The 27,731-nt window shown below is 36.9% G+C and overlaps 1 protein-coding gene across 4 annotated transcripts in view; it reads left to right on the top strand.

Moving 5' to 3' along the window:
• The window catches only part of LOC150075057 (transducin beta-like protein 3), a 472,089-nt gene that overhangs the window by 252,181 nt on the left and 192,177 nt on the right, over positions 1–27,731 (top strand). For all 4 annotated transcript variants that reach the window (XM_090388931.1, XM_090388932.1, XM_090388933.1 and 1 more), the window contains exons 13-14: positions 6,920–7,009; positions 26,529–26,597. In XM_090388931.1, coding sequence (XP_090245057.1) covers positions 6,920–7,009; positions 26,529–26,597 — 159 coding nt within the window. The remainder of the gene's footprint in view (positions 1–6,919; positions 7,010–26,528; positions 26,598–27,731) is intronic.

A 27,731-nucleotide genomic window follows, 5' to 3' on the forward strand; every position in this document is an offset into this window, starting at 1 on the left:
GCCTTCCCTATCACCCCATACTTCTATCTATCCCCCCTTCTTCAGTCATCACCCCTGGCGCCTCCGTAGCCAGGTGGGAAGGAGCAGCAGTGCGTAGCACACGTTTCTTGATTAGACCGGGGTTCGAGCCCGTCACCACCAAATACGGAAGATACGGAAATGTCAGGGAATGACCACCGCATATCCCGGAGCAATATGGCCTTAGTTGCTAATGCTCCTAAAAACCAAATAAACAAACTCATTTCTTGATGAATTGTTTTGCTGAATAATAAGCAGTATCCCATATTTTTTGTAAGTAGTACAGTTGATCAAATAAGCTATTTTTATTAGTAAAGGGAAAATGATGCAAGCAAGTATGCTTATTTACCACAACTGGGAAAAAAACTAGAGTAACCAGAGTATGTTTCACCTCACTTCATTTACCCATTTCTTTCAGGTTTTTTTAAATTTAATTTCTGTTTTTATGTATCTGAAGGTAGATAGAATACAGTCTTTAAAATTTACATCTCTAAATATTGTTTACAGAATTTATGGTGACTTGTGTCTCCTATCAATGATATAAAAGTCTGTATTTATTCACATAATACTTTTTTTTAAAAATGTTCTTGTTGCTTCCTTTATAACAAATTTTAAGGAGTATACATAGCATTAGTATTAGAAGAGGCATATGATGCAAGAAAGCAAGCTTATATAGCATCAGCAAAAAAAAAAAAAAAAAAAATCCATTTTCACACATCCCTTTGCTATAAAGGTTTGTCCAGCTGTTCTTGAATTTAAGCTATCAACTTACACAATGACAGATGGAAGTTTGTTTCAGCAATCAGCTACCCAAGAGCTAAAAACAAATTTCTGCACATCTATTCTGCAACTGTTTTTCCTCAATTTGAATTCATGTCCTCTCAGGTTTGTAATCTGAACAAAAGGAAGACTCCCATCAGCATTGAGCCTGCTCAAACCATCCAAGGCCTTATATACTTCAATCAGATCACCTCACAAGTGCCTAGTCTCCTGTGCAACAGTATCAAAAGCTTTCCTGAAATCCAAATATATGATATCAAAATTATTTTTTGCATCCAGTTCTTTTGTGACTACATCATAGTATCCAATCAAGTTGTCAGATAAAACTTCCCGTTAACAAGCCATTGCTTGTTAACTACATTACTTCATTAACTAGTGACTCCATTATTTTAACCGGAACAGAAATTAAACTAACAGGTGTAATTACTTGTCACTTTGATCTCCCGTTTGTGAATTGGGCATACATTTCCACATCTCCAGTCCATTGGCACCTCTCCTGAGTCCAAGGATGCTCTCATAATTATGGCTAAGGGTTTGCTTACTTCCTTTGCCACCTCCTTTAATATAACTGGATAGATCCCACCCAACTCAGGTGCCTTTCTTATGTTTAACTTCAATAATTTCTCCACCACTTTGCTCTCATTTATTAAAAAATCATTAAGCTCCCTGTTAGAGTTTAATAAACCTCTATATTTCACTTCTATACAGAATTTCTCATGTGTGAGTATAGATGCAAAATGCTCATTCAGATTGTTAGCTATCTGAACAGGATCATCAACACTTGAACCATCAATACTGGGACTAACCTGATTCACCCCCTTCCTTCTAGATTTTAGATAAGTAAAGAAGTCTTTGCTGTTTTTCTTTGCCAAAGATTTCTCGTAATCTGCCTTTTGTTGCCCAACCTCCTCTGTGACTTGGTTACAGACTAGCTTTTATCTACCATAGGCTTCTGTGTTTCATGATAATTTATATGCATCCCATGCATTTTTATTCTCTGCCATAAGTCTCATTAGTTCATCTGATATTCATTTCGGCCTGAACCTTGAAAGGTTCAGGCCGAACCTGAACCGTGAAAAGCCTAGTAGCTTTCAAGATTAATTCCTTGAATGCTTCCCATATAGAATTTGCTGTTGGTAACGTCATCAGATGGTCTCACTGTATAGAATTGAAAAACTGTCTGAGACTACTGTATTTAACTTAATGAAAGCAACATCCCTTGTCTTTACCCCTGATGGTAGTTACATCTTTAAGTTAATCCTACATCAGTATACTGCGATCACTACTACCTATTGGTTGCTTTTTTCTGCAAATTCTTAAATGCGTGAATAATCACTGCTGATAATCAGATTAAGAGTATTACTCCCTCTGGTTGCCTCTCGAACATGCTGTTTTAGAAAACAATCATCCAATAAATCCAGTCTTGCTAATGTGCGAGTGACCAATCCACAAGTTCCAGTCAATGTCTGGGAAATTAAAATCCCTAAATAAGACATTCCGATTTACTGGCCCACTTATTTCTCTGTACTCTGTAATTGTTCATTGTACTCATCAGAGTCACTAGGCCTATAATTAGGCACATTCCTACTGTCTTTTGTCCTTTCCCAGTGCTTATGTCACACCAAACTGAATCCATTGCACTGTCCAATTATATCAATTGTATGAGACTTCTTTAGATTTTTTTTTATTAACTAACAGTATAACCCCTCCTCCCTTCCTATCCTGCTATTCTTTCTGTACACACTGTACTCCCAACAATATTTGCCTTTGATGTCTTGACCAGCACTTCAAATTCATCAAATTTATTTACTAGACTCCTAGCATTGGTGTAAATACAAGTATACATGCACTTGATCTTACTCTTAGTTAACACAGCCCATGTATTTACCTGTTCCACGATGACTCCCACTAATCCCTGAAAACGCTAGCACCTTGTTTTCTAGGTTGGTGCTCATTCTAATATAATATTCAAATGTTCTTTCACCCTTTCTATTTAAGTGAATCTCTTCTCTGTAGAAGAAGTCTTTCCTGTTCACAACCACTGACCATGCTGTGAAAAATTCTTCTCCATTAGCCTTACACAATCTATCCTGGGACAGATTTATTGACAATCTCTCATTGTATACTCCCTCCTATCATGTCTGCTCTGAAGTACTTATTTTTTTAATTTTTTTTTTAAATTTTTTATTTTTATGCGAACCCCAATCACTAGAGGTATTAGAACCTATAGTACTTAGTACCGTGCTTGGGTTGGAGGTTGAGAAGACGAAAGAAGATATTTGTTGACACTGGACTTGAACTTCTCTAGATTGTAATTTTCAGGAAATACGTATGAAGGAAGGTTGTTCCAGAAAACGCATTTGAATGAATAAATGAGGAAGATGAAAAGTTGGTTCTGTGGGTTTGAAGTTGGACAGTGAATGAATGTTGGCTGGTGGCGGCACGTGTTCGGACTGTTTTGAAAGAGAGAGCGAGAATGATAGAAGCCAATTCAGAAGAACAGTGCCCATGGAAGTATCTGTAGAAGAGGCATGCAGCAGAAACAGTATGTCTATGAGAAAGCGAGTGGAGAGACTCTGTTAGAGATGAATCATTAATTAACCTAACTGCCCTCTTCTGAATGGAATCAAGAAGCCTGAGAGAGGTTTTGGGGGCACCACCCCAGATGTGAGAACACTATTTCATGGCAGGGCGGATTTGCAATTTATACAGAGTGAGTAGCTGTTTGGAAGAAAAGTAACGCCGAGAGCGAAAGAGAAAACCAAGTTTTTTAGATGCAGAGGAAGCAATATTAGTGATGTGCTTGTGCCAAGAGAGATTAGAAGTCAGGGTAATCCCCAAAAGAGATATATTATTTTGCCTAGAAATCGGAGGGTCACTAAAGATAAGCGTAGGAGCAGAAGAATCTTTTTTGTGAGATATAAGACAAGACTGAGTTTTAGAAGGGTTGAAATCAACTAAGTTGTCTTTGCCCCACTGGAGAATTACCTGAAGATCGGCATTTAAGGAATTGGTAGCAGATTTTCGAGAAGTTGAAGCTGATTGAGCAGGACAAGGTTTCTCAAAATGGAAAGTTGAATGCAATGTGCTATCATTGGCAAAACTATGGATAGGATTTCCAGTCAGTGGAAGAAGGTCATTGATATACACAAGGTAAAGAGTGGGGGAAAGAACTGAACCTTGGGGGACACTGGCATTAGTGGAGAAATTAGAAGACAGAGAGCCATCTACCATCACCCTCAGTGAGCGATCAGAGAGAAAACTGGATAACCAATTACTAAAAACAGTTGGCAAACCATAAGATGGAAGCTTGTTTATAGGACCTTTATGCAAACACGATCAAAAGCCTTTGAGATGTCAAGAGCAACTGCTTGTGTTTCACCGAACCTTTCCATTGAATTAGTCCATAAATGGGTAACATAAGCCAGAATATCACCAGTGGATCGACACTGACGGAATCCATACTGGCGATCGTTGATCAGAGGGAAGGTTTCTAGGTAGTTTAAGTAAATCTGTAGTTTAAGTAAAGTTTAAGTAAATTTGCTTATTAAGTAAATCTGCAGATCTCCTACTGTTAATGTCATTAGTGCCAACGTCTACAACAGTATCACCCTTTGTGCCTTTAAAAGAAAGATGATAGCAGCTCTACAACTCATCAACTTTTGCCCCTGGCAGACATACCCCGGTCTTATTCCACCTATCCTTTTTGCACAATATGTTACCTGTCTCTCTGAGAATAGAGTTGCTGACAATAACTAGCTCCTGTGGGACCAGCACAACCTGCCGTGAAGATTTCTGCTGTGTTGCTTGATGCTCAAGAGAGTGAGCTCCAGTGTTGAGTTGGACAGCTGAGAGCTTTAATACCTCTGAGGGCATCTTCTCAATTCTTCACATTCTCATAGACACCCATCAGAAACTCTTTGTTGGCATGTAATTTCTTTACAGTCTCTACACCTAGCACGCACGCACGCACGCACGCACGCACACACACACACACACACACACACACACACACACACACACACACACACACACACACACACACACACACACACACACACACGCACACTCCTTGGCCAGATCATGTCCTTGTTTCAAATAGTCCGCAAACATTTCAAAGTTGCACATTTTTTTAGTGTGTGATGCATTGGTGAATTGTCCCCTTCGGTTCTCTCTCTCTCTCTTTCCTGAGCTACAGCACTCCTTCTACTTTGTGCCTGTTGCTTATCTGCCCTAGTCTGGGGCATGGTTTCTTTTGAAAACAATTGATTAACCCCTTCATGGATTATCCCGAGATATCTCATTTTTAGTTTTAAAAGTTATTTGGCACGAAATATCTTAGGATACAATAATACCCGAAGCAAACAATAATACCATCAAATTTAGGACTGAAATGCATTTATCTGGCTAATTTTGCATTAGCCAGATAAAACCCAAGATTTCTCAGGATTTTCTTATGACTGGCTTTCGTTTTGCTTATATTGTACAGCAGTGTCAGAACAGTAGTGCATGTTCCTGTGCCGCCATTAAGAAAAATATAATTTGCTGTCCTAAATGCAGAATACTGAACCCACGAAAATAATTCAAAAAAACAATATCGAAAAATATTTCACCACCCTCTTTGAATTGCCATCCATAAGAGATGCTTACCTTGCTTGTCCACTTGTGGGAGCCGTATGTCAGAATGTAGTTTGTTCACAATTAATGCTTGTGGTGAGAGGTTACTGCTTGTGCGTTCCACTTGATTTTTTAAATTTATCTATATAATGAGTATTGAAGAGTTTTTCTGTGCCTTTCTTTTAGCTCAAGCGCTGTTATAAAAAAAATCTGTATAATTTGCACACTTTTTGGAGTACATGAGATAACTCTAGGTAGCCCAAATGGGTTAATTTCTCACATGTATTTTCTACGAAAAAATTAATAAAAAACACAAAAAACTATACAATGAATATTTGCATGATGCATACTTTTAATCTGTAAAATAAAAAAAGTCGATTTGTTATGGCACATTTAACAGAAAAAAAATGTTCCGGGAAGGGGTTAACAGTAAAAATTAATAAGATTAATAAATTTAATTAATTAATAAATCGAGTTAAGTTAATTATAATATATAAAAAAATTATCCAACTAACTCTAACCTAATTGATTCAAACTTTAGACCTACTTATTTACCACAATTAAAAATTTGAATTCTCACCTACACTCACTATACTATAACAATGGCAGCAAGAGTTGAATGAAACTACTGATATGCGTATGGTAAGTAGTAACCTACAAAATTTCTTGCTAAATTAAAAATAAAAATAATAAGCGTGACTAGGACAATAAAGCTATTAATAGAGTAAAAAATAATATAATAGTTAAGTCAATAAAAGGCAAAATGTCTTAAATAACTTATGATTTCTTGCAGTTGGATATTCACTGCTTGCAAATATATAATCTCGTCCACATATAGTTGACTAATTAATGAAACAAATTATCTGTAGTAAATAAAATTGATATGTACCAGATGTAAAATACTGCAATTTGTTTAACAGTGAATAGTATAATTCTCAGAATTTATGGTGTATTTTGTCTTCTTTCATTGACATAACATTGTATATTTATTCACATAGTCACTGTTGTCACAAACGTCCTTGTTAGTTCCTTTATAATGAATTTTAAAAAGTATAGTTGTTGAAGAATTTATGAAAGGAAATTATTTGCAGTAAATAAAATTGATGTGTACCAGAACTAACATAGTGCAATTTGAGGAACAGTGAATAATAACCTGATTGTTCAATTTATGTGATGTCAATGGGTGGATGCAGGAGAAACATATGAGTACTAAATTTTGAAGTAAGATTTTTTTTTTTAGATTAGAGATTATAAAATCAGTGAACTGAGCCAATTTTTCCTAATATCATGGGACTTTTTGTATGAACTTTTGTAGGTATAAATTGAGATAATAAAATATATATAACGATTTTTTGAATAAGATTTTGAACCTTGACACAGTACATCTAGTCTCAAATTCAAAATATTTTGTTTTGCTCATCTAAATTTGAATGAATATTGCATTTGCTTTTTGATTGACATATAGTATTACTTGCTGATGTAATTTCTTTTCTTTATTTAACAGGTTTGGAGTGCAACAAATTTGTCCCTTTTAGGAGTTTTGAGGGGTCACAAAAAAGGAATTTGGTGCATAACCTTTTCACCAGTTGACCAGGTTTGAGTCATTTTATTTTAGTACAGGCAGTTCCCGCTTTACGAGTTCTCGGGTTTACAAGTTTTTTCCCCAAGTATCAACAAAATCGAAAATATGAACATTAATTGCGAAAAATGAATGTTAAACATTCATAAATACCGCATTCCAAACCATGTATAGCTATACAATACAGTGTACCCCGCTTCACGATATTAATCAGGTCCAGAGACACCATCATATCATTAAAATATCGTAATGTGAACCCAATAACACATTGTTTTTTGGTAATTCAAGATCTCGGAAGTTGAAAATTTGGCTGTATAACTATGCTATTTATCTCTCTAAAATGTCATTTTAAAGGTCACGGGCTTGGTTTATAAATTGTATTAGTTATCAATTGAAATTATTAAAATGCACTATACTTTCATCATTATTATATGTTCCGTTATGAGAATCAATTTGAAATGCCTTTGTGATATTTTTCTAAAGCACATTTCTGGAGGTCACGACCATAAAACAATACAAACAATTTGCACTTTCTGGTTTATCCGGGCTTTTCTGTTATTTCCATGATGCATACTTTAAGTCAATAAACGGGTAATAAACTCTATCTTCTTGCATTTGCGAAAATACCGATAGCTAGAATTATGTGGTTTTTTTATGTTATTATGGTGAAATGTGTTTCCCCTTTACTGAAATCTTCAATCACATAAATACATTTTTAGGATCTTCTCTTCATTCCTTTTTTTTTTATGCTTCATAAACTTGTTACTCCACGCAATTTGTGTGCTGTTAAAAAATGCTTGCAATCGTGAAATTTATAATTGAAAGAGAAGATTATCTTGGAAACAAACAAATGCCTCTTGAAATATTTCTGAAGAAGACGACTCCTTGTGCAACAAACCAATGAGTGCCGAGCCAATAATGAGTGATCAATGAGTGTGCATTTAGTCGATGATGATGATGATGAAAAATAAACATTCTTTAACATTTTTAAGTTGTAAATAATTCTATTATTATAATTTGCTTGATTTTAAAGGCTACGTTTTTATTTCTCTGAATAAATCAATCATTGTTTAAACATAAAATAATTAGCTAACTAATTTCATTGTTGAGAACGTAACCCCTATTTTTAGCCTTATGTCTATGGGAAATAAATTCCCACTTTATGAGTTTTCGCTTTATGAGCTTGTGCTATGAACAAATTAACTCGTAAAGTCAAGAACTACCTACCTGTACATATCTAGTTATATACAGGGAGTTCCCGCTCTACAAGTTTGCGAGTTCTTTTTTTCATGTATCAACAAAATTGAAAATTAAATTTATCTGTGCTGTTTGTCCTGGTTAGGGGTCAGTGACATGGATGGAACGCTTGTGTTTCTCCATGTTGATATGCCCAGCCGAATTTTTACATGCCGGCTTGGCCAGGCCTGACGCTTTCAGTTTTTTATTTTGGTGTTTCCTTCACATAAACATTTGCATTGGTAAATTTTTATCGTATTTAGTAGTCACGGGCTTGAATCCCAATCCACTTAAAGAGCATGTGCACTGCACTCTTGCTCCTTAATTGCAATAAATAAATGCTAAACATTCATAAATACGGCATTTCAAGCAACAATACTACTCCATACAATTCTACAGTACTACTGTGCATGCGTTTATTTGTTCAGGCAGACTCACTGGCTCACATAACATAAAGCAGATACCATACTGACATTACAAAGCGTGGTTGTCTTTCTCTTCATTTTCACTGTCTTGTCTTATTTCAAAATTATCTTGCTTATTTAATACTGTACAGTATGCCAAAATGAAGTAATAGAAATAGAGAAGAGGAATAACATTGGAAACAAAATATGAGATTATAAGCAAACGTGATCTCATTATTCTTCATCAACATCAGTCATCTTCATCATAAAGAATAAATATTCTTTAACATTTATGTGACAATAATTTGCTTGATTTTAAAGGCTATGTTTTCATTTCTCTGTCTTCTTCTTAGGATTTATTCTGTTTTAACAATGGTTCTGCTCAACTTAACATCAAAAAGTTACTTATTCTTTTTTTTTTTTTTTTTTTTTTCTTCTATCTTCCCAATCTTCGTCCACCAGTCGTCTTCTATTCAAAGCTGCTTTCACACCCTCTATCTCTATCCATGTCCTCCCCTCTCTCTCTCTCTCTCTCTCTCTCTCTCTCTCTCTCTCTCTCTCTCTCTCTCTCTCTACATGGCTCCTGGGCAATCTGTCGTCCTCCATTCTCTTCCCATGGCCAAACCACTCCAATCTTTTCTCCTCTGTTTTATCACTGATGGTTTTTTGGACATTCATTGTATTCCTTATCACGTCATTTCTAACTTTTTCAGTCCTAGAAGTTCTTGCCGATCTTTGTCAGAAATCCATTTCAACAGTTAATAGTTTATTTTTTTGTCTTTCATTTAAGGCCCAAGTCTCACATCAAACTACTATAAAAAAACACTTTGTAATATTGCATTATATATTTGATGTTTAGGTTTGTTAATAATATTTTTATTCCATACCATAGAATTGAGCATTCCTATGACCTTTCTACCTTCACTCAGTCTTCTCTCAGTTTCCTGCACATATGATCCGTCAGCCTGAATTCACCCAATTATTTAAATTGCTGCAGTTTTCACCCGTATTCCATTTAATCCAGAGCATCCTCACTTTGATTCATGTACTCTGTCTTATTAAAATTTACTGTCAGTCCCCATGTTTTATATTTTTATAGTAACTTTCTGCCCATGTAATTTGCATCATCATTGTCCTGTACTATCACAACTTGGTCATCTGTTTGGTTGTCTTCATTTCTTTGGAAAAATAAATCATTGTTTAAGCATAAACTATTGTTGTTTTGACCTTTATTTAACTTTACTATGGTCAAATTTCATTGTTAAGGAATGTAACCTCTGTTTTTAACATTACGTCTATGGGAAATGGATTCCTGCTTTACAAGCATGCATTAGGAATGAATTAACCCATAAAGTCAAGAACTGCCTGTGTGTTTTATTTATTTATATATATATATATATGTGTGTGTGTCCATGTGTGTGTGCGCATGTGTGTGTGTGCACGCACACACACTCTCTTATATACAGGTTATATATTATTACACACAATCTTTGTTATATACAGCCACTCTCTGATTAACATAAGGGTTGCGTTTGGTGGAACGCTACATAAGTCGGATTTTACATGTCAGAATTTCCTCCATGCTTGGTGAATTGATTGAATCAAAAAAGAAATTTTCGAAGAACATGTAAATAGAATTATTTATTGTATTTATTCAAATTTTTATCTCATGCGCAGGGAAAATTACAAAAGTGTGCAATTTCAAAAATTTCAAAATTATAAAATTACAAAAAAATAGAGGAGGCAGGCATAACGTCAGTAAGTTTTACCTATCGAGCATCATTTCCAGAATCGACAACTTCAGCTAATAAGATGTACGCCGCTCTGGAGGTTGAGGGCTGTGGAGATTTAGAAGGGGTTGGCTGCTCAACCTTACGAAAGAACATATTAATGAGTGACTGGACAGTGGCTTTTTTTCTTTTCATTGTAGATTTCTTTGTAGCAAACAAGGATATAATTCACTCCTCTCTTAACTTTTAAGAATCATTCACTGTCAGGATCCATCTTTTCAAACCTTGCCATTGCAGATGCAATTTCACAAAATACCATTGGCAACACTTCGAAGCCTTTTACGTGCCATGGGCATATTTTCTCCCGTGCGCCATTTAAACAACTTTTAGTAATTTCCACCCAGGCCTTATTAATGTTTAAGATGCCGTGGTTAATATTGTAAGATTTCCAAAAGTTTTTTACATAAAATGTTTCTCACCGGCTACTGCAGACAATGCTTGAGCAAATGTTGTGTGTAAATAGTATGCTTTTAAATTTGAAATAACACCCTGATCCATATAGGTTGGATGAGTGAAATCGTGTCTGACAGTAGAAATATGACTCTCATGTTCAAATTGAAATCATCTAGATGCGTAGGATGTCCAGGAGCATTATCTAATAGAAGCAAAATCTTGAAAGGAATGTCATTGTCTTTACAATATTTTTCAACCTCTGAAATGAAGCAGCATTTAAACCAATCTGCAAAGATAGATGTTATTATCCATGCTCTCCGCTTTGATCAGAAATGCATGAGGATTTTCAGAATGGTACCCAAGCAGTGGTATTAATCTGTAATCTCCCATTGCATTAGCCCCAAGCAAGAGCATGGCCCTATCCTTTGAAGCCTTGAAACCTGGCATTGTATTTTCCTCTTTGGCAATGTATGTTCGATCCATCTTTTTTTTCCCCAATACAGAGTAGTGTTGTCACCGTTAACAATTTGCTGTGTTGAATAGCCGCTGTCATTAATTTTTTCCAACACCACATAATTTATTTGCAGCTGCAGAATCGGCACTGTCGACTTCGCCGCATACTTTAATGTTTTGAAAATCAGCACAATGCTTGAACCTATTAAACCACCCGTTGCTTGGTTTGACGTAACCAATTAACGGGTACTTGGTTACGTTAAACTTTAACCTGGTTACTAATACTGTAACGTAAAAATGCTTGCCACGGACTTGGGTTGGGGTTCGCTGTACTTATCCTTAATATCATCATAAATACTTCTTGCTTTTGCTTGAATGGCCATTGGACTCAGGGGCACTTGCTTCTGAATCTGATTTTCCATCCATATTTTTAATAGCTGTTCCATCTTCGATATAGCCCCTGAACGCTGTTTTGTGATCACTGTTGATCTTAAGTGCATTGATCCTTTGACATATTCTTTTATATGCACACTGACCTTTAAAATAGTATTCACTGTTGAAGCAGCAAGGCTTAATTCTCTTGCAATAGATCAGAAACTTTGTCCTGTTTCGTACTTCTTAATCATTTCATCTTCATTTCTAAATTAAATTTTGTTTCGTTTCCCGGCACTGCCAGCACTTGCACTTTCCATTGGACCTTTCCCTTCATTATTGTAATGTGTAAATAGGAATGAAGAGAAGTTTCTGAAAATTTGTTTTTTTTTATGATTGAAGATTTCAGTGAAGGCGAATTCATTTCACCATAATACTGTAACGTAAAAACCTACAGAATTCCAGTTATCGGTATTATCGCAAATGCAATAAGATCGAGTTTATTACCCATTTTTATAATAGATTGGGCTAACAGGAAAGCCCAATAAACCAATGAGTGCAAATTGTTTTTATTTTTTTTTTATTGTGACCTCCAGAAACGGGCTTTAGAAAAATGTCACAAAGGCATTAAAAATTGATTCTTATAACAGGGACGTAAGATAACGATGAAAGTGTAGTGCAATTTACATTATAAATATGGCCTTTTAGAGAGATAAATATTGTAGTAATATAGAGAAATTTTCAACTTCCAAGGACTTAGAACGAATTACAAAAAAAAAAAAAAAAAAAAAAGTTGTTGGGTTCACATTACGATATTTTCACTATACCTCCATTTATCCCTACAGATGCAAAATACATTCCATATTTTTTTCAGTTTGTACCGACTGGCAAAAACTTACATAAAGTCGAATTTCCGTAAGTCGAGTATTATGCAAGCCGGGGAGTTCCTGTATTTAGTACTATTCATGGGTTGAAGGTTGAGAAGATGAAAGAAGATAGTTGTTGACATTAGACTTAATTGTTGTTTGAGTCAGTGTTCAAACTACCATTAGTGCTCTCTGATATTAAAAATTATTAATATTCCAATTTTTTTTTTTTTTTTTTTTTTTTTTTTGGTTATTTGGTCTTCAGAGGCGCCTCCGTAGCCAGGTGGGAAGGAGCAGCAGTGCGTAACACATGCTTCTTGATTAGACCGGGGTTCGAGCCCGTCACCACCAAATACGGAGGATGCGGAAAGGTCAAGGAATGACCACTGCATATCCCGGAGCAATATGGCCTTAGTTGCTAATGCTCCTAAAAACCAAATAATAACAAATAACAAATATTTGGTCTTCAGAAAATTTTCACTGCCTCTCCCAGTTTTCATGATGATGTTGATGATTTTATTGTTGTGTAACTAACTTTCATGCCAAATTCTTTGCAACCTTTATTTCTTTAATCCAGAGAGTCATGAAGAATTTGCAGGCTACTATATACTCACAAAGGCATCTGCACGTAATACTGATCTCATTTTTACATCTCCTGCAGTAAACTTTTATAGTAACCTGTATTCTTCCATGAAAATTATATATGGTATTGGAACTAAGGCATAGCCTACCTCAATCACATTAAACTTTAAAAAACCATTTTCCAATGCTTCCTTTAATTCTGACTAAAAATTTACCATTTTTATTTAAACTTTGATTCCAGTTTTTTTTTTTTTTTTTTTTATTTAAATGAAAACCCCAAACATGAGAGGTATAAGAACCTATAGTACTTAGCACCGTGCTTGGGTTGGAGGTTGAAAGGACGAAAGAAGATATTTGTTGACATACGTACGAAGGAAGGTTGTTCCAAAAAACGGCAGTTGAATGAATAAATGAGGAAGATGAAAAGTTGGTTCTGTGAGTTTGAAGTTGGACAGTTAATAGATGTTGGCTGGTGGCGGCAGGTGTTCGGACTGTTTTCAAAGAGAGAGAGAGAGAGAGCGGGAATTATAGAAGCCAATTCAGAAGAACAGTGCCCATGGAAGTATCGGTAGAAAAGGCATACAGTATGTCTATGAGACAGCGAGTGGAGAGAGACTCTGTTAGAAAGGAGTCATTAATTAACCTAATTGCCCTCTTTGGCGGAATGGAATCTAGAAGCCTGAGAGAGGTTTTGGGGACACTGCCCCAGATGTGGGAACGATATTCCATGGTAGGGCGGATTTACGATTTGTACAGAAGTGAACAGCTGTTTGGAAGAAAAGTAACACCGAGATCAAAAGAGAAAACCAGGCTTTTTAGATGCAGAGGAAGCAATATTTGTAATGTGCTTGTGCCGAGAGAGAGAGAGAGAGAGAGAGAGATTAGAAGTCAGGGTAATCCCCAAATGAGATACAGGCATACCTTGGTTAACGTTACCTCTGATAACGAAGCCTCGATATAATGAAGTCCGCAATTTCAAGCCCCATTAAACATAAAAAAATATTCCATTTTTGTTTAATCACCTGAAATCTAAACAACCTGAAGAAATTACGGAAACCTTTGGGGCTTCTCGTGGTTGGTTCGAGAAATTTAAAAAACGGGCCAGGATTCATAGTGTAAAATTAACAGGAGAAGCTGCAAGTGCAGATGTTGAAGCTGCAAATAAGTTTCCAGAAAAACTAAAGGAAATAATTAAACGTGAAAATTTTCCACCAAATTTGGTGTTCAATGTTGACGAAAGCGGTTTGTTCTGGAAACGGCTACCAACAAAAAGCTTCATTTCTATTGAAGAAAAATCAGCTGCTTGGTTCAAAGCAGCCAAAGACCGTTTAACGTTACTCTTTGGATCAAATCCCTCTGGCGATTATAAATTAAAATTGTTATTAGTTTACCATTCAGAAAATCCGAGGGCGTTAAAAGGTAACATAAAAATGAATTTACCTGTAATATGGAAAGCAAATAGAAAAGCGTGGGTTACCAAGGAGTTATTTACTGATTGGTTTGTTAACCACTTTTGTCCTGGAGTAAAACAGTATTGTCAAAAAAACAACTTTGAAGAAAAAGCTCTTTTGTTAGACAATGCTCCGGGACATCCTACTGATCTTAACACGTTGGACACATGCATTCCTGTCAAAGTTGTGTTTCTTCCAGCAAACACAACTTCCCTGATTCAACCATTGGATCAGGGAGTAATAGCATCATTTAAAGCTTATTATCTGCGTCGAACTTTAAGCAATTTAACTGAACTAGAGGATAAAGAGGAAATGACAGTTAAAACTTTTTGGAAAAACTACACCATTAAAAACGCAATAGAAAGCATTGATAGTTCTTGGAAAGAAGTCACTAAGAAATGCTTAAATGGAGTTTGGCGCAAAATATGGCCAGAAGTTGTACTAGAAGAAGAAAATAACATCCAAGAATTAGAAATGAAGTTATCCAGATGGCTCAATCAAATAGGTTTCGAAAATGTCGATGAAGAGGATGTTAGAAATTTATTGAATGCAGAAGATGATGGTTTTTCAGTGGAAGATTTAGAAAGCCTTGTTAGCAACGAAGACAAAGATAATGAAGGCGAAGTTAAAGAAGTACCTGCCGAAAAAGTGTTAACAACCAAAGATTTAAAAAGGTGCTTAAATGATATTGAAAACGTTTTAAATTTTTTTAGTGAAAATGATCCTGACTTAGGAAGAAGTGATAATTATAGTTAAGCGATCAGTGTTAAATGCAATAACTCCGTATAGGCAATTGTTAAATGAAAGAGAAAAAAAGCATAAACAATCAACTTTAACCTCATATTTTAAAATGTGATTTCACTTTGTATGTAAGTTGACTGTTTATTTAATAAAACTTTTCTTTGTTCGAAAAAAAGCTTTTCATTTTCTTTACGTAGGAACGTATCCCTATTCTGGCCATAGTATTTTTACCTCTGAAAACGAAGTTTCGCTTAACGAAGTAATTTCGTGGAACGCATCCTATTCGTTAATCGAGGTATGCCTGTATATCATTTTGCCTAGAAATTGGAGTGTCACCAAAGATGGGCATAGGAGCAGAAGAATCCTTTTTTGAAATATAAGACAAGACTGAGTTTTAGAAGGATTGAAATCAACTAAGTTGTCTTTGCCCCACTGAAGAATTACCTGAAGATCGGCATTTAAGGAATTGGTAGCAGATTTTTGAGAAGTTGAAGTTAATTGAGCAGGACAAAGTTTCTCAAAATGGAAAGTTGAATGCGATGTGCTATCATCGGCAAAACTATGGATAGGATTTCCAGTCAACGGAAGAAGGTCATTGATTATACAAGAGGAAAAGAGTGGGGGAAAGAACTGAACCTCGGGGAACACCAGCATTAGTGGAAAAGTTAGACAGAGAGCCATATACCATCACCCTCAGTGAGCAATCAGAGAGAAAACTGGATAACCAATTGCAAAAATCAGTTGGAAAATCATAAGATGGAAGCTTGTTCAGGAGACTTTTATTCCAAACACTATCGAAACCCTTTGAGATGTCAAGAGAAACTGCTTGTGTTTCGCCGAACTTTTCTATTGAATTTGTCCATAAATGGGTAACATAAGCCAGAATATCACCAGTTGATCGACAGTGATGGAATTCATACTGGCGATCATTGATCAGATGGAAGGTTTCTAGGTAGTTTAAGAGTTGGCAGTTAATTGATTTCTCCACTACTTTAGAAAGAGTAGAAGTAATTGTAATGGGATGATAATTGGATGGGAGGGATTTGTCACCCTTTTTAGGAACTGGCTGGATATGAGCAAATTTCCAAGCAGAAGGAAAAACACTGTTGGAATAAGAAAGTGAAAAAAGGTGGCAAAGAACAGGAGTAAGTTCAGGAGCACAGCTTTTGAGAACAAGTAGAGAAATATGATCATGACCTGGAGCTTTCTTAGCATCAAGATTCGTCAAAATCCTTCTGACATCCTTTTGAGGAAAGACCATAGGAGGCAGTGAATGGAGCGTGTTGATACTGGCAGGAGGTGTTTTACCAAGATCATTGATACAGGAGTTGGAAGAAAAATAGGATGCTAGCAGGTCAGCTTTATCCTTGGCTGAAGTGACAACATTACCATCTGATTTTGACAGAGGTAACCCAAAGATCGCAGGTTCGAATCCCGCATTGGGCTTGGATCAGAGTAAAATGCAAAAACTTTGGGAGGTGCATTATGGCCACAGAAGCAGATGCGCCAACAACTAACAAAAAAAAAAAAAAAAAAAAAGAGTTGGAAGAAAAATGGAATGCTAGCTGGTCAGCTTTATCCTTGGCTGAAGTTACAACATTACCATCTGATGTTGACAGAGGTGTGAACAGAGATGGGCAAAAGTTGCGGACAATAGCTTTGGCAAGAAACCAGAATGTTCGGCTACCAGTAGGGCAAGAAGCAAGTTTTCTATTAGCCTGTTCAAAATCTAGTTTGGACTGATTAATAACTACTTGAAAATTGTTGCGCACTTTGGTGCAGGCAGAAAATGAATCTGAAGATTTGGAAACAAGCCAATTACGATATGCAACATTCTTCTCTTGAACAGCCTTAGCACATTTATTGGAAAACCAAGGTTTAGATAAAGGATGAGATTTTAAAGTGGAGAGTGGGATAAAGGATTCCATTCCTACAAGAATAATTTCACCGACACGATCTGAGCAAACACTGACATCAGAAGTTTGGAAACAGTCATCCGATCAAGGAAAAGAAGAAAATAAATCTCACAGGTTATCCCATTTTGCATTATTGTAATGCCATACAATATGAGGTTGGGAATAGCCATGACATAAAGGCTCCATGGGAGGAGATACAATCACAAAGTTGTGATCTGAGGTGCCTAAAGGACCACTCACTTCGACCGTGTACTTAGAAGGGTTGTTTGTGAGAAAAAGATCAAGTGTGTTAGCTGCCTGGTTAGGATTGTCCAGTATTCTTGTAGATTAATGAACAGTCTGTGCAAGTCATTAGTAATTGCAAAAGCCTCAGCATCTTAACCAGCTGGAGTTGTGAACATTAAAATCACCAAGGAAAATTACCTAACTTTTAGGAAAGTTGCACTGGAGAAAGTCAGGTTGCAAAGAGAGGAAGTCAAGGAGCTCCAAGTGATTAGTGGAGTTTGGGAGAACAGTAGAGACAACAGATTAACACAATGAGAGAGAGATTTTAAGCCAGAGAAGATTTAAACGAGGAGATTTCAAATTACCAAGTCTCTGACAGTGAATATCGGAATGGACATATGCACAAGTACCACCTTTGAGGCAAAGGAAATCATTCAGCTAATAATTTGGGCAACTGAGATGAGCAGTGGTCGAATCAACCGATACCTGAGATTCTGTTAGAAAAAGTATATGGGGTTTGGTAGACTGCTAGTGGAAATGGACATTGTTGAGATTCGAAGTGAGACCACATATATTTCTGAAATGGACTGGGATGTGTTTGGGAGGTTTAGATCTTTTTGCAGATAAGCTTACTTTATTAGTTTGACAACTCCTGGTGTATTCGATAATAAGGAAAAGTGGGAGGGTACGTAATGTATGAAGTAATGAAATTTTTGTGTATTGCGTACACATGGGAAGAATATACTCAGATCCTTGACATAACGTGGCCTAAACAATGCCCCCCTGCATACACACTACTCGGACACTCTCCTGTCATTATCTGCCAGAGTAGAGATAGCAAGATTATACACTAGCTGCTCCGGAAGCCTCCTAGAGTTACCAATAGGTTCGGCCTGCAGATACCGCTTTAGAGCTGTACCCTCGAAATGTAAGGAATATTGGATCTCAACATGATGTTCATCCTAACCTCAAAAGTTATATGTCATACTGCATGATGGGGAAGGGTTGACTGGAACTTAGCTCTGGAGACTAAACATGGGTTCCACCACTTCAAGCCTCCAATAAACAAAGTGGTAGATGACTCTCATCAAGCCGGTGTATTTCACCAGCTTGATGAGAGTCAACTACCACCTAGTATTGCCTGGTAATACAGAGGGGTGGCATTGCTCCATGTGGTGTCGGCGCCGCACCTCGATCCCTGCTTACGTTGGTTCACACCAGTGTGGTCACCCACAGTGTGCATGTGCATATTAGTAACAGTCCCACCATTGTGATGGTGGAAGCAGAGGATTTGGCTGTCACAGACCGTCCGGACTTCGCCGAAATTGGGTCCACTTGACTTGAATGTCACCTGAATATGAGTTAGAAATTATCCTCAATGACATAATTTTCTAAAATTTAAAAGAGCACATTTCTAGAGCTACTATTTCATTCTGCTTAAATAAATCCTAAATACTGGTTCTTGTTGTGTTCCTCATGACTTTTCTGTAGATTGTTATTATTACTCTTATATTATTTCTCCCTGATTGGGGGTTCCACTTCGTGACGGGTACTATTACTACCAAATACAGTGTGGTTGTTGTTATGTTTGATGTTGCTGTTGGTCGAGGAACTCTCTGACTATCCTACATGTGTTCAGGATTGCAACTTTCTGGAGTTGCTTGTGTTCGCTGGAAGACCTATTGCTGCTAAGCTGTTATGTAGGTTCTGTGGCACTATACCGGTGATTGACACGATGATCGGGATGGCGGTTACTTGTTGCATATGCCACATCTCTTTTGGTCTCCTGTCTTAGATTCGTGTACCTCCTGAATTTTTCCCAATTGGGTTTACTGCAGGTTGCCAGCGTTGGGTACCACTATGTCAATGAGATAGGTACCCTTTTCCTTCTTGTCCACAATGGCGCCTCTGTAGCCAGGTGGGAAGGAGCAGCAGTGCGTAGCACACGCTTCTTGATTAGACCGGGATTCGAGCCCGTCACCACCAAATACGGAAGATGCGGAAAGGTCAGGGAATGACCACCGCATATCCCGGAGCAATATGGCCTTAGTTGCTAATGCTCCTAAAAACCAAATAACAAACAAACATACAAACATCCACAACGGTTATATTCGGTCTGTTGTGTGGGATTGCCTTATCTGTTATTATGGCATGGTCCCAGTACAGCTTGTGGCTAGGGTCTCTAGTACTGCCTGGGGTTTGTACTTGTAGTAGGGTACACCCTCTTTGGTCAGCTGGTATTTCCTTTTCTTTTGTATTATCCTGGCAACCTGATCGTGTCTACGAGTGTACTCAATCTGGGTGATCACCTTGCATCCCACACTGATGTGTTGAATCATTTCTGAGGCCAGGTGGCATTGTTGAGATGTGTCATCGGTCACTCGGGGTTCTTCGACGATGTATTTTCTATAGTTCCTGGTGTTGATTACCTCGTCTTGGATGGTGAGCTTGAATCTTTCAGTTTTGGGGGAAGAGTGTCCCGCCCATGAGCCATGCATCGGAAGCAATTTTATCTATGTGACCTTGATGGAGGTCGTTTTATTGTCTACCCTGCAGTGTTTTTTTTGCCCATCATTTTAGCTTTGTGGCTTCTGGATGGAAGGGGACTCCTCCCTTTGGTTGAGTGGGGGATTACTGCTTGTCTATCTTCCATACGGCTTGGTATAGTGCTGCTATATGTTTCTGGCAGTAATGTTTCTGTTGCTCGATGAGCTCTCTCAGGCCAGTTCCTCCTTTTTTCCAAGCAATTGTCAGTTTCTCCACGGCTGACTTCGGGTGGTGTTGGTGGCTCTTGGTCATCATTGTCTTTCTCATGATATCCTCCAGCTCGTTGTTAGTCCAATCTATGATACTGAAGGAGTACATTGGCACTGGGACTGTATAGGTGTTTATGGCTTTAACTGTGTTTCCTCTATTCAGCTTTGCTTTCTGCAGGCTTCTGAGTCTCCGATAGTATTTTTTGGTCAGGTAGGCCTTAATTTCCTTGTGCTGTAATAGCTGAGCCTGCATCATCCCGAGGTATTTGTAGGCCTCTCCCTCTGTCATAGCTTCAGTCTGTTTCATTTGACTAATTTTTCCTGGTGCAATCTGTGAGTCTTGCATTAGTCTAGACGAAATTTCATTCTAGTTTCATTGCTGAATTCTTCGGTGATCCGGAGGATTTGCTGGAGTTTATTCTCAGTTGTTGCATAGAGCTTGATGTCTATGTGGTTGAGGGTATACAGGTTCTTCCATCCTTTGAGATTATATCCATACTTGCTGCTGCTGTTGAGCATGGTAGATAGCGGGTTAAGTGCTAGACAGAACCACAGTGGGCTCCGTGTATTTCCCTGAAAGATTCCTCTTGTGATGGGGGATTGCCCTGTTCTCAACCTTAATGGTGGTAGTCCATTTTGCCATTGTTGCTCCTAGTAAGTTTGTCGCTATTGGATTGACTTTGTAGATGTTCAGCACCACTATTAGCCAGCTATGAGGCACAGAGTCTAAAGCCTTGCTGTAATCGATGTAGGCTGTGTACAGGCATCTGTGGTTAATTGCTCTTTGCATCCTTTGTTCAGCCACTTGTATCCTTTCTGCTCTTCGGCCATTAGGTTCTGGCTCTCCAAGTGGTCTGATATCTTCTTGGTTTTGCAGCTGGTCAAGATCTTGCATATTGTTGGGGGGCAGGTGATTGGCCTGTATTTCTCCGGGTTTCTTGTATCGTCGTCTTTGGGCTTCAGATATGTGATTCCTTGAGTGAGACACTTCGGGATTGTCTCTGGATTCCTTATAATTTGGGTGATCTGCTCTGCCAGGTGCTTGTGTGGGCAAGTGAGCTTCTTGTACCAGTAGTTGTGGACATTATCCCTTCCTGGAGCTCACCAGTTGTAAGTTCCTGATTATCTATTTTACCTTTGCTTCCTTAATCTGCCACTCTCTTATCTCTTTTACATCCTTTGTTTCTTGCTTTCTATTTCTATCCACGGGGCTCAGCTGTTATGTCTTACCTCCCTGCTCCATATGTTGCCCCAGAACTCCTCAATCGTCTTATGCTCTGCTGGTCTGTTTCCTTTTTTCCTGTCTTCTGCTTGCGTGGTCAGTTTCCTTTTTTCCCGTCTTCTCTGAGACACCTGTAGAAGGCTCTTTGGTCCTCATTGAAGATTTGGTTGTTTATTTTCCTCTGGAAGCTCTCTTTGTATCGGCATAGTCTCTATCAGGAGGTTCTGCTTTCTGTGTGTCCAAGTACTATCCTATTCTCTGATTTTTTGTGTCGTGTTTGCTGTGGACGCTCTATCTCTCTCTCTCTCTCTCTCTCTCTCTCTTGAGGATGCTCTTCACTTTTCCAATCTATTTATTACTCCTATTACCCTGTTGACTCTTAATTCTTCTATCTTCTGCTAAAATCTTTTTTCCCAACCTGGCAGTTCCTTCTGTTTTCGGTTCTTCTGCTGCTTGTCTCTCATTTCTCTTCCCTTAATCCTAGTGGCTGCTATGGCAGCACAGTATACGGCTGTGTGGATGGCCTCCACATAGCTGTATACAGCCACATAGTGTTGGACCATTCTTGTCGAGAAAATTTGGTATTATTTGCCAATTGACGTGGTCTGTTACTCTCCACAAGGGGACGCCTTCGTAGCCAGGAGCAGCAGTGCGTAGCATACACTTCTTGATTAGACGAGGGTTCAAGCCCATGACCACCAAATACGGAGGATGCGGAAAGGTCAGGGAATGACCACTGCATATCCTCAGAGCAATATGGCCTTAGTTGCTAATGCTCCTAAAAACCAAATAACAACAACAACAATAACACTCCACAAGGTTCTATTAGACTTCTGCTTTGGTATCACGTGGGTCTTTGTGGGATCTTACTTCGAATTTTGTTAGGGCCTTCTTCCACTCGTCTTCCATTCTGGATATAATGACTTCATCTCTTTCCACTTCAGCTGCTGTCTGTTATATTTCATCTTGCTCTGTCTCCTCTGGTTCGGTAGTGGTATGTTCTTCCTCCTCTCGTTCCGTATTGTCCATTAGTTTTAAAAAACTAATTGGTCTTCATCAAGGGTACATCAACTATACTTCACTCTCTAGCAATAAACAGTTCAATGAAGGTGATAACTTACACATGCTATCCTCATTCATGGAGAAATTTGTTTCTTATTCCTTTCTTCTAGCTTGAATAAAGCAGTCTGCCTGTTTCTTTTAAATATTATTCCTACATTTGAAAATTCAAACAGCTCTTTAATCCAGCTTACCTCACGTTCATTTACTGAGATCATCACACCTGTTTATGTTTAAGAGTGTGACGTCTTTAATTGTTATACCAGCACTTGTTAAGCCTTCCATTTGCATATTGGAAATATATTACTAAAGTAGACTAAATCAGAAGATTGATTCTTTTTATGGGCATTTATACTCATAAATGCCCATAAAAACGAAAAGATTCTGTTCTTTTATTATTGTGGAAGTACTTTGTTGCTACATGTGACTACTACACAGGCACAAGTTCCCATTGAAAAATTATGTTGTTATCAGTGCTGAGGTAACAGAAATTTCATCAGTTGGCAGTGCATAATTTACAAATTTGGAATATTTTGTTGATATGTTTGTGCTTTTTCGTGTCATTAAAGATAAATAAGCAGATGAAGCAGTAGATGTTATGCAGTATCAGCACTGTCAGTTCCACTGTGAGAACAACATACTGGACTTTATTATGAAAGAAGAAAGATCTGAAACAAGGAAACTTTAAATATAATAAATTATCCTAGTCAGCTTGGCATTTTTGCAATTCCTCATAGCAATACTGAGTGTGAGAGAATATTGGGCCAAGTTAGAAAATCAAAACTGATTTCAGATCTTCACCCTTTCTAGTGAAGCTTAGGAAATGCTCCTTAAAACTAAGTCGAGGCAGCAGGACCATTGTTATGAGCAAAACTTGGTTGTTTCTGAAGAGGGCAAAGTGCAACAGTATCTTTCTCTAAGCATTCAAATAATTTAACATGTACACACTTCCGTGATTTCTGTATTAATTACTTGAAAACTTCCTGGAAATGTCTTATCATTTGAAAAACCTTAGGAAATCATTATCCATATGGTGCACAATATTAATTTTTGTTGATAGGGAATGACAATATGTATGTGTTCTCTACATTATGAAAATATATTATGACAGATAAATCATGATGATTGTGATCAACCTGATCTCACCAATTCTAGTTGAATGTCTATGAATGTTGGGAACTGTTAATACAGCATGAAACTGCAGAAATTTGAGATTATATATCGTTTAGTGCAGTGGCTAATGTTCAGCTGAAAAATATAGTTTTATAGTAGTGGAAGATGCATGGCCCCAGCTTATTTGGATGGATTTCTTGAGATATATTCTGAGGCCACACTGGCTGAGATGATCTTCTATTTGGTGGGGTACTATTAATATAGTTAGTATTATATTAACATATGAGGTAGTCGAGAGTGAGAGTGCAGTAGCATACACTTTTTGGATGTACCGCGGCGGAAGCCCATGACTGCTAAATAAGATTAATGATTGTATTCATGATTTATTGTAAACTCCTCTGACCTGGTGGTTGTGCCGGAGTATAAAAACTGCGTGTGTATCCCGCACGCACAAAAGATGTTTTATGTGAAAACATCTTTGATGAAAATCAGAACCATTTTAAAATTTAACTATAATCGAAGTTATGATTGATATAAAGTTTTATGCTGAGGTCCACTACTTATTCTACCAAATCAACGTTAGCGTCATACTTCAGTCTGAAATCTTTAGTACGAACAATGTAATGTTTTATGCTCATGCCTCCTACTTACTCTATCGAATCAATGTTTGGAAGAGGTTAGCGAAATCCAAGCCAATAGCCTAATTATCCATTTGATTGTAGCCATTTTTGAATAGTATGATTGCAACAATACAAGTATTTGTATTGTTGCAATCATGATGATTGTGATCAACCTGATCTCACCAATTCTGGTTGAATGTCTATGAATGTTGGGAACGGTTAATACAGCAGTTGTGCATGAATTGTGATTGCAACAATACAAATACGTGTATTGTTGCAAACCTCGTTTTTATTACCTTCCATTGTTAGGTGCCGCTACGGATATTTTCACATCAATAATTTTCTGGTTAGTGAAAGGAACTGAATGCCACACTGCTCTAGCTGAGTGTTCAGCGAGGCTGAAAGCCAACCTAAGAAAATAAAGACACAGGTAGCATTGAGTTTGCGAGAATGACAGACTATCAAGATTGTGTAAAATACAAACAGAAAATCAAGAATTCGATTTAGCAATGCCTTCAACCAGCAATGCCGCTCTATCTAACAAAAAATGATGTACCTGAAGTGAGTATTATTTATGTACAACAGGGCATTTCTCCAATTGCGGAGCAGATGAGTTTAAATGATCAAGCTCCTTTTCCTACACTGACTGCTATTTACATAAGAACGTGCATCGAGAGTTTGAAAAGATATTTATGAAAAATGATTTCTGTTCTGTTTGCTACATTTGCAATCATGTGTGGTTCGAAAATGACACAAAGAAACAATCCACTAAAGATACGCCATTGTCAACTGGATCCTTGTGTGTAGTAGCTGTAGACAATCACTTAAGAATAAGGATCTTAAGTGTTACCCAACAGCAAAATGATACTTAGAATGGTTGTCTATATTTCTCCTGACATACAGGATATAATTGACATCATTGATTTTGTTTTGTTGCCATACTCTTACCAGCATGTCATATCACATAGATCACAATTGGCAATTTCAACATGAACTTCAAATTGGAAGAATCTAAACTGTTAATTACTTTCCTACAATCAATCTAACTCTCAACACTTATCCTTCAATTTCAGCTACAAGATCGGTACTTCAATCGAGGATGTTTTCCAGAGACATTCGGATACACTGCAGTCGCAACTATACATCTGTTTCTTTAGTTATCATAAAAGCATTGTATCTCGTCTTCCATCTGAAATTACGGAAATTTGTGAATGATTAATAAAATATTTACAATTCAAAAGCTCTTTTATTTCATAATCAATACATACAAATTAAAATAACTAAAATAAATGCAAAGATTAGTAACCTATACAGAAATGACATTATTGGTATCTTTCCATCTCGCATTTTCGTCAAAGACACGGAAATTATGCAAGTGACATTGTTTCTGCATCGCATTTTCATGACAAATTGGTTTTACTTTATTCAGAAATTTAGTTGGTGCCGCCAAAGATGTTTTCACCTCAAAAAGAACAAATAATAATGCTTACCATAATCAGGCCATTTGTCAGTGGTCTGTGACAGACAGACCATTGTTAGAAGGTTTGACAAGAGTAAGGATTTTCAGATCAACAACTTTGAGACCAGCATGCCATTACTGTTCCTAGTGATTGGGTGAATCTTAGGTAAGATAAACAATAAACATGACAAGCATGGTTTTGTACTTTCACCCTTAGGTGGACAGACCTGTTTTCAAGGAGCCATTTCAAGAACTGAACTGCACTCCCTAAATTCGGTAGAATTAATAACAGACTTCCAATAGTGCACTATTAACAGAGTCACTAAAAGACTGGCATAATTACTTATTAATACATTATATATAGAGAATATTTAGAGTTTTGGTAAGTGATTGGTTATATTGGAAATTCACGACTGAAATTGCCGCAATCACAGTGTGAAATCCACAACCCTGTAATTCACAGGGAGTTGTGGATTTCAGCTTGTGATTATAAGTACAGTCGATTGGTTGGTTAGTATGGTAAAATGACTTTCTCCACCGTTTTAAGGAGATGTAGGGCCTTTTGCAATGGGTCTGAAATATATTAGGTAAGCTAATGTTTAAAAGTATATTGTTCTGTTAAAAAGTCTTGTGGCTATGCTACCAGTGAAATTTAATTTTAAATTGTCTGGATTTAAAAAAAAAAAAAAAAAAGTCTACTTTTTCTGAAAAAAATCTACAAAACTTTCAGCTCAAAAGTCAAAAATTGGCAGCAATGTAAGTTAATAAGGAGGTTTTTTGCAATATGTTGATTGTTCATATATTTATATATGCAAATATATATATATATAATGTATGTATAAGTAATTGTTATAACATAGTGTGTGAATTTTTTAGGTAATTGCTAGTTCCTCAGCTGATGAAACAGTTCGGTTATGGAGTCTGCCTGCATTCCAGTGCCTTATGGTAATGTTCCTTATTTGGTAAATTTCAGATATGACCAGTAATGTTAAATGATTGATAAAACTCCGTGCAATAAAACTTTCATTCCATAATGTATATTGTTAGTACTGCTTATGAAAAATGCACATACTGCCAAATCAAATAATTAAACCATAATCATTGTACAGCACTTCTTTATATGCTAGGAGTAGTCACATTTATAAATCATTTCAAAATCTTAAAAAGCAACATTTAATGCAACATTTAATTCTTATGGTAATGTTCCTTATTTGGTAAATTTCAGATATGACCAGTAATGTTAAATGATTGATAAAACTCCGTGCAATAAAACTTTCATTCTATAATGTATATTGTTAGTACTGCTTATGAAAAATGCACATACTGCCAAATCAAATAATTAAACCATAATCATTGTACAGCACTTCTTTATATGCTAGGAGTAGTCACATTTATAAATCATTTCAAAATCTTAAAAAGCAACAATTAACACCATACAATATATGTAGGCACCTACATACATTGTATGATGGTTTTCAATAATATCAACAAAGCCCACAATGTTCAAGAGGCAGTGTTCAGTTTTATACAAGTAATGGTAGAGATTCATTTGGAATTGTGACACTATTATATTAAATTAAATTAATATTAAATATATTAAATACAAGGGCATTGCTTGGAAAGTAAGGTTATTACAGAAGGCATTACAGAAAGTAAGGTTATTGTTGACATTTGGTGGCAAACATGAATGTTTCAAAAGAAGAGATCTGCTTTGAATTGAAAGAATAAGGAGTGACAGCCATCCAGCAAGTATCAATGTGTAAGGAGGAGAACCTTGTTCTTACACGAGTTGTGTTAGAAATAGCATTAGTAGAGGCATATGATGAAAGAAAACAAGCTTGTACAGCATCAGCTAAAAAAAAAAAATAAAATAAAATAAAACCACACCATACAATGGCAAATAGAAGTTTGTTCCAGCAATTAACCACCTGCTGGCTAGAGGCAAATTTCCAAACATCTATTTTACAACTGTCTTTCCTCAATTTGAATTTATACTCCTCAGGTGCATTATCTGAGCAATAGGAAAAATCTAACCAGCATTGAGCTCAAACCATTCAAAGCCTTGTACACCTCAATCAG

This window comes from Mastigoproctus giganteus, chromosome 14, assembly GCF_048544385.1.
Source record: "Mastigoproctus giganteus isolate SK-2022 chromosome 14, ASM4854438v1, whole genome shotgun sequence".
Lineage (NCBI taxonomy): Eukaryota > Metazoa > Arthropoda > Arachnida > Uropygi > Thelyphonidae > Mastigoproctus > Mastigoproctus giganteus.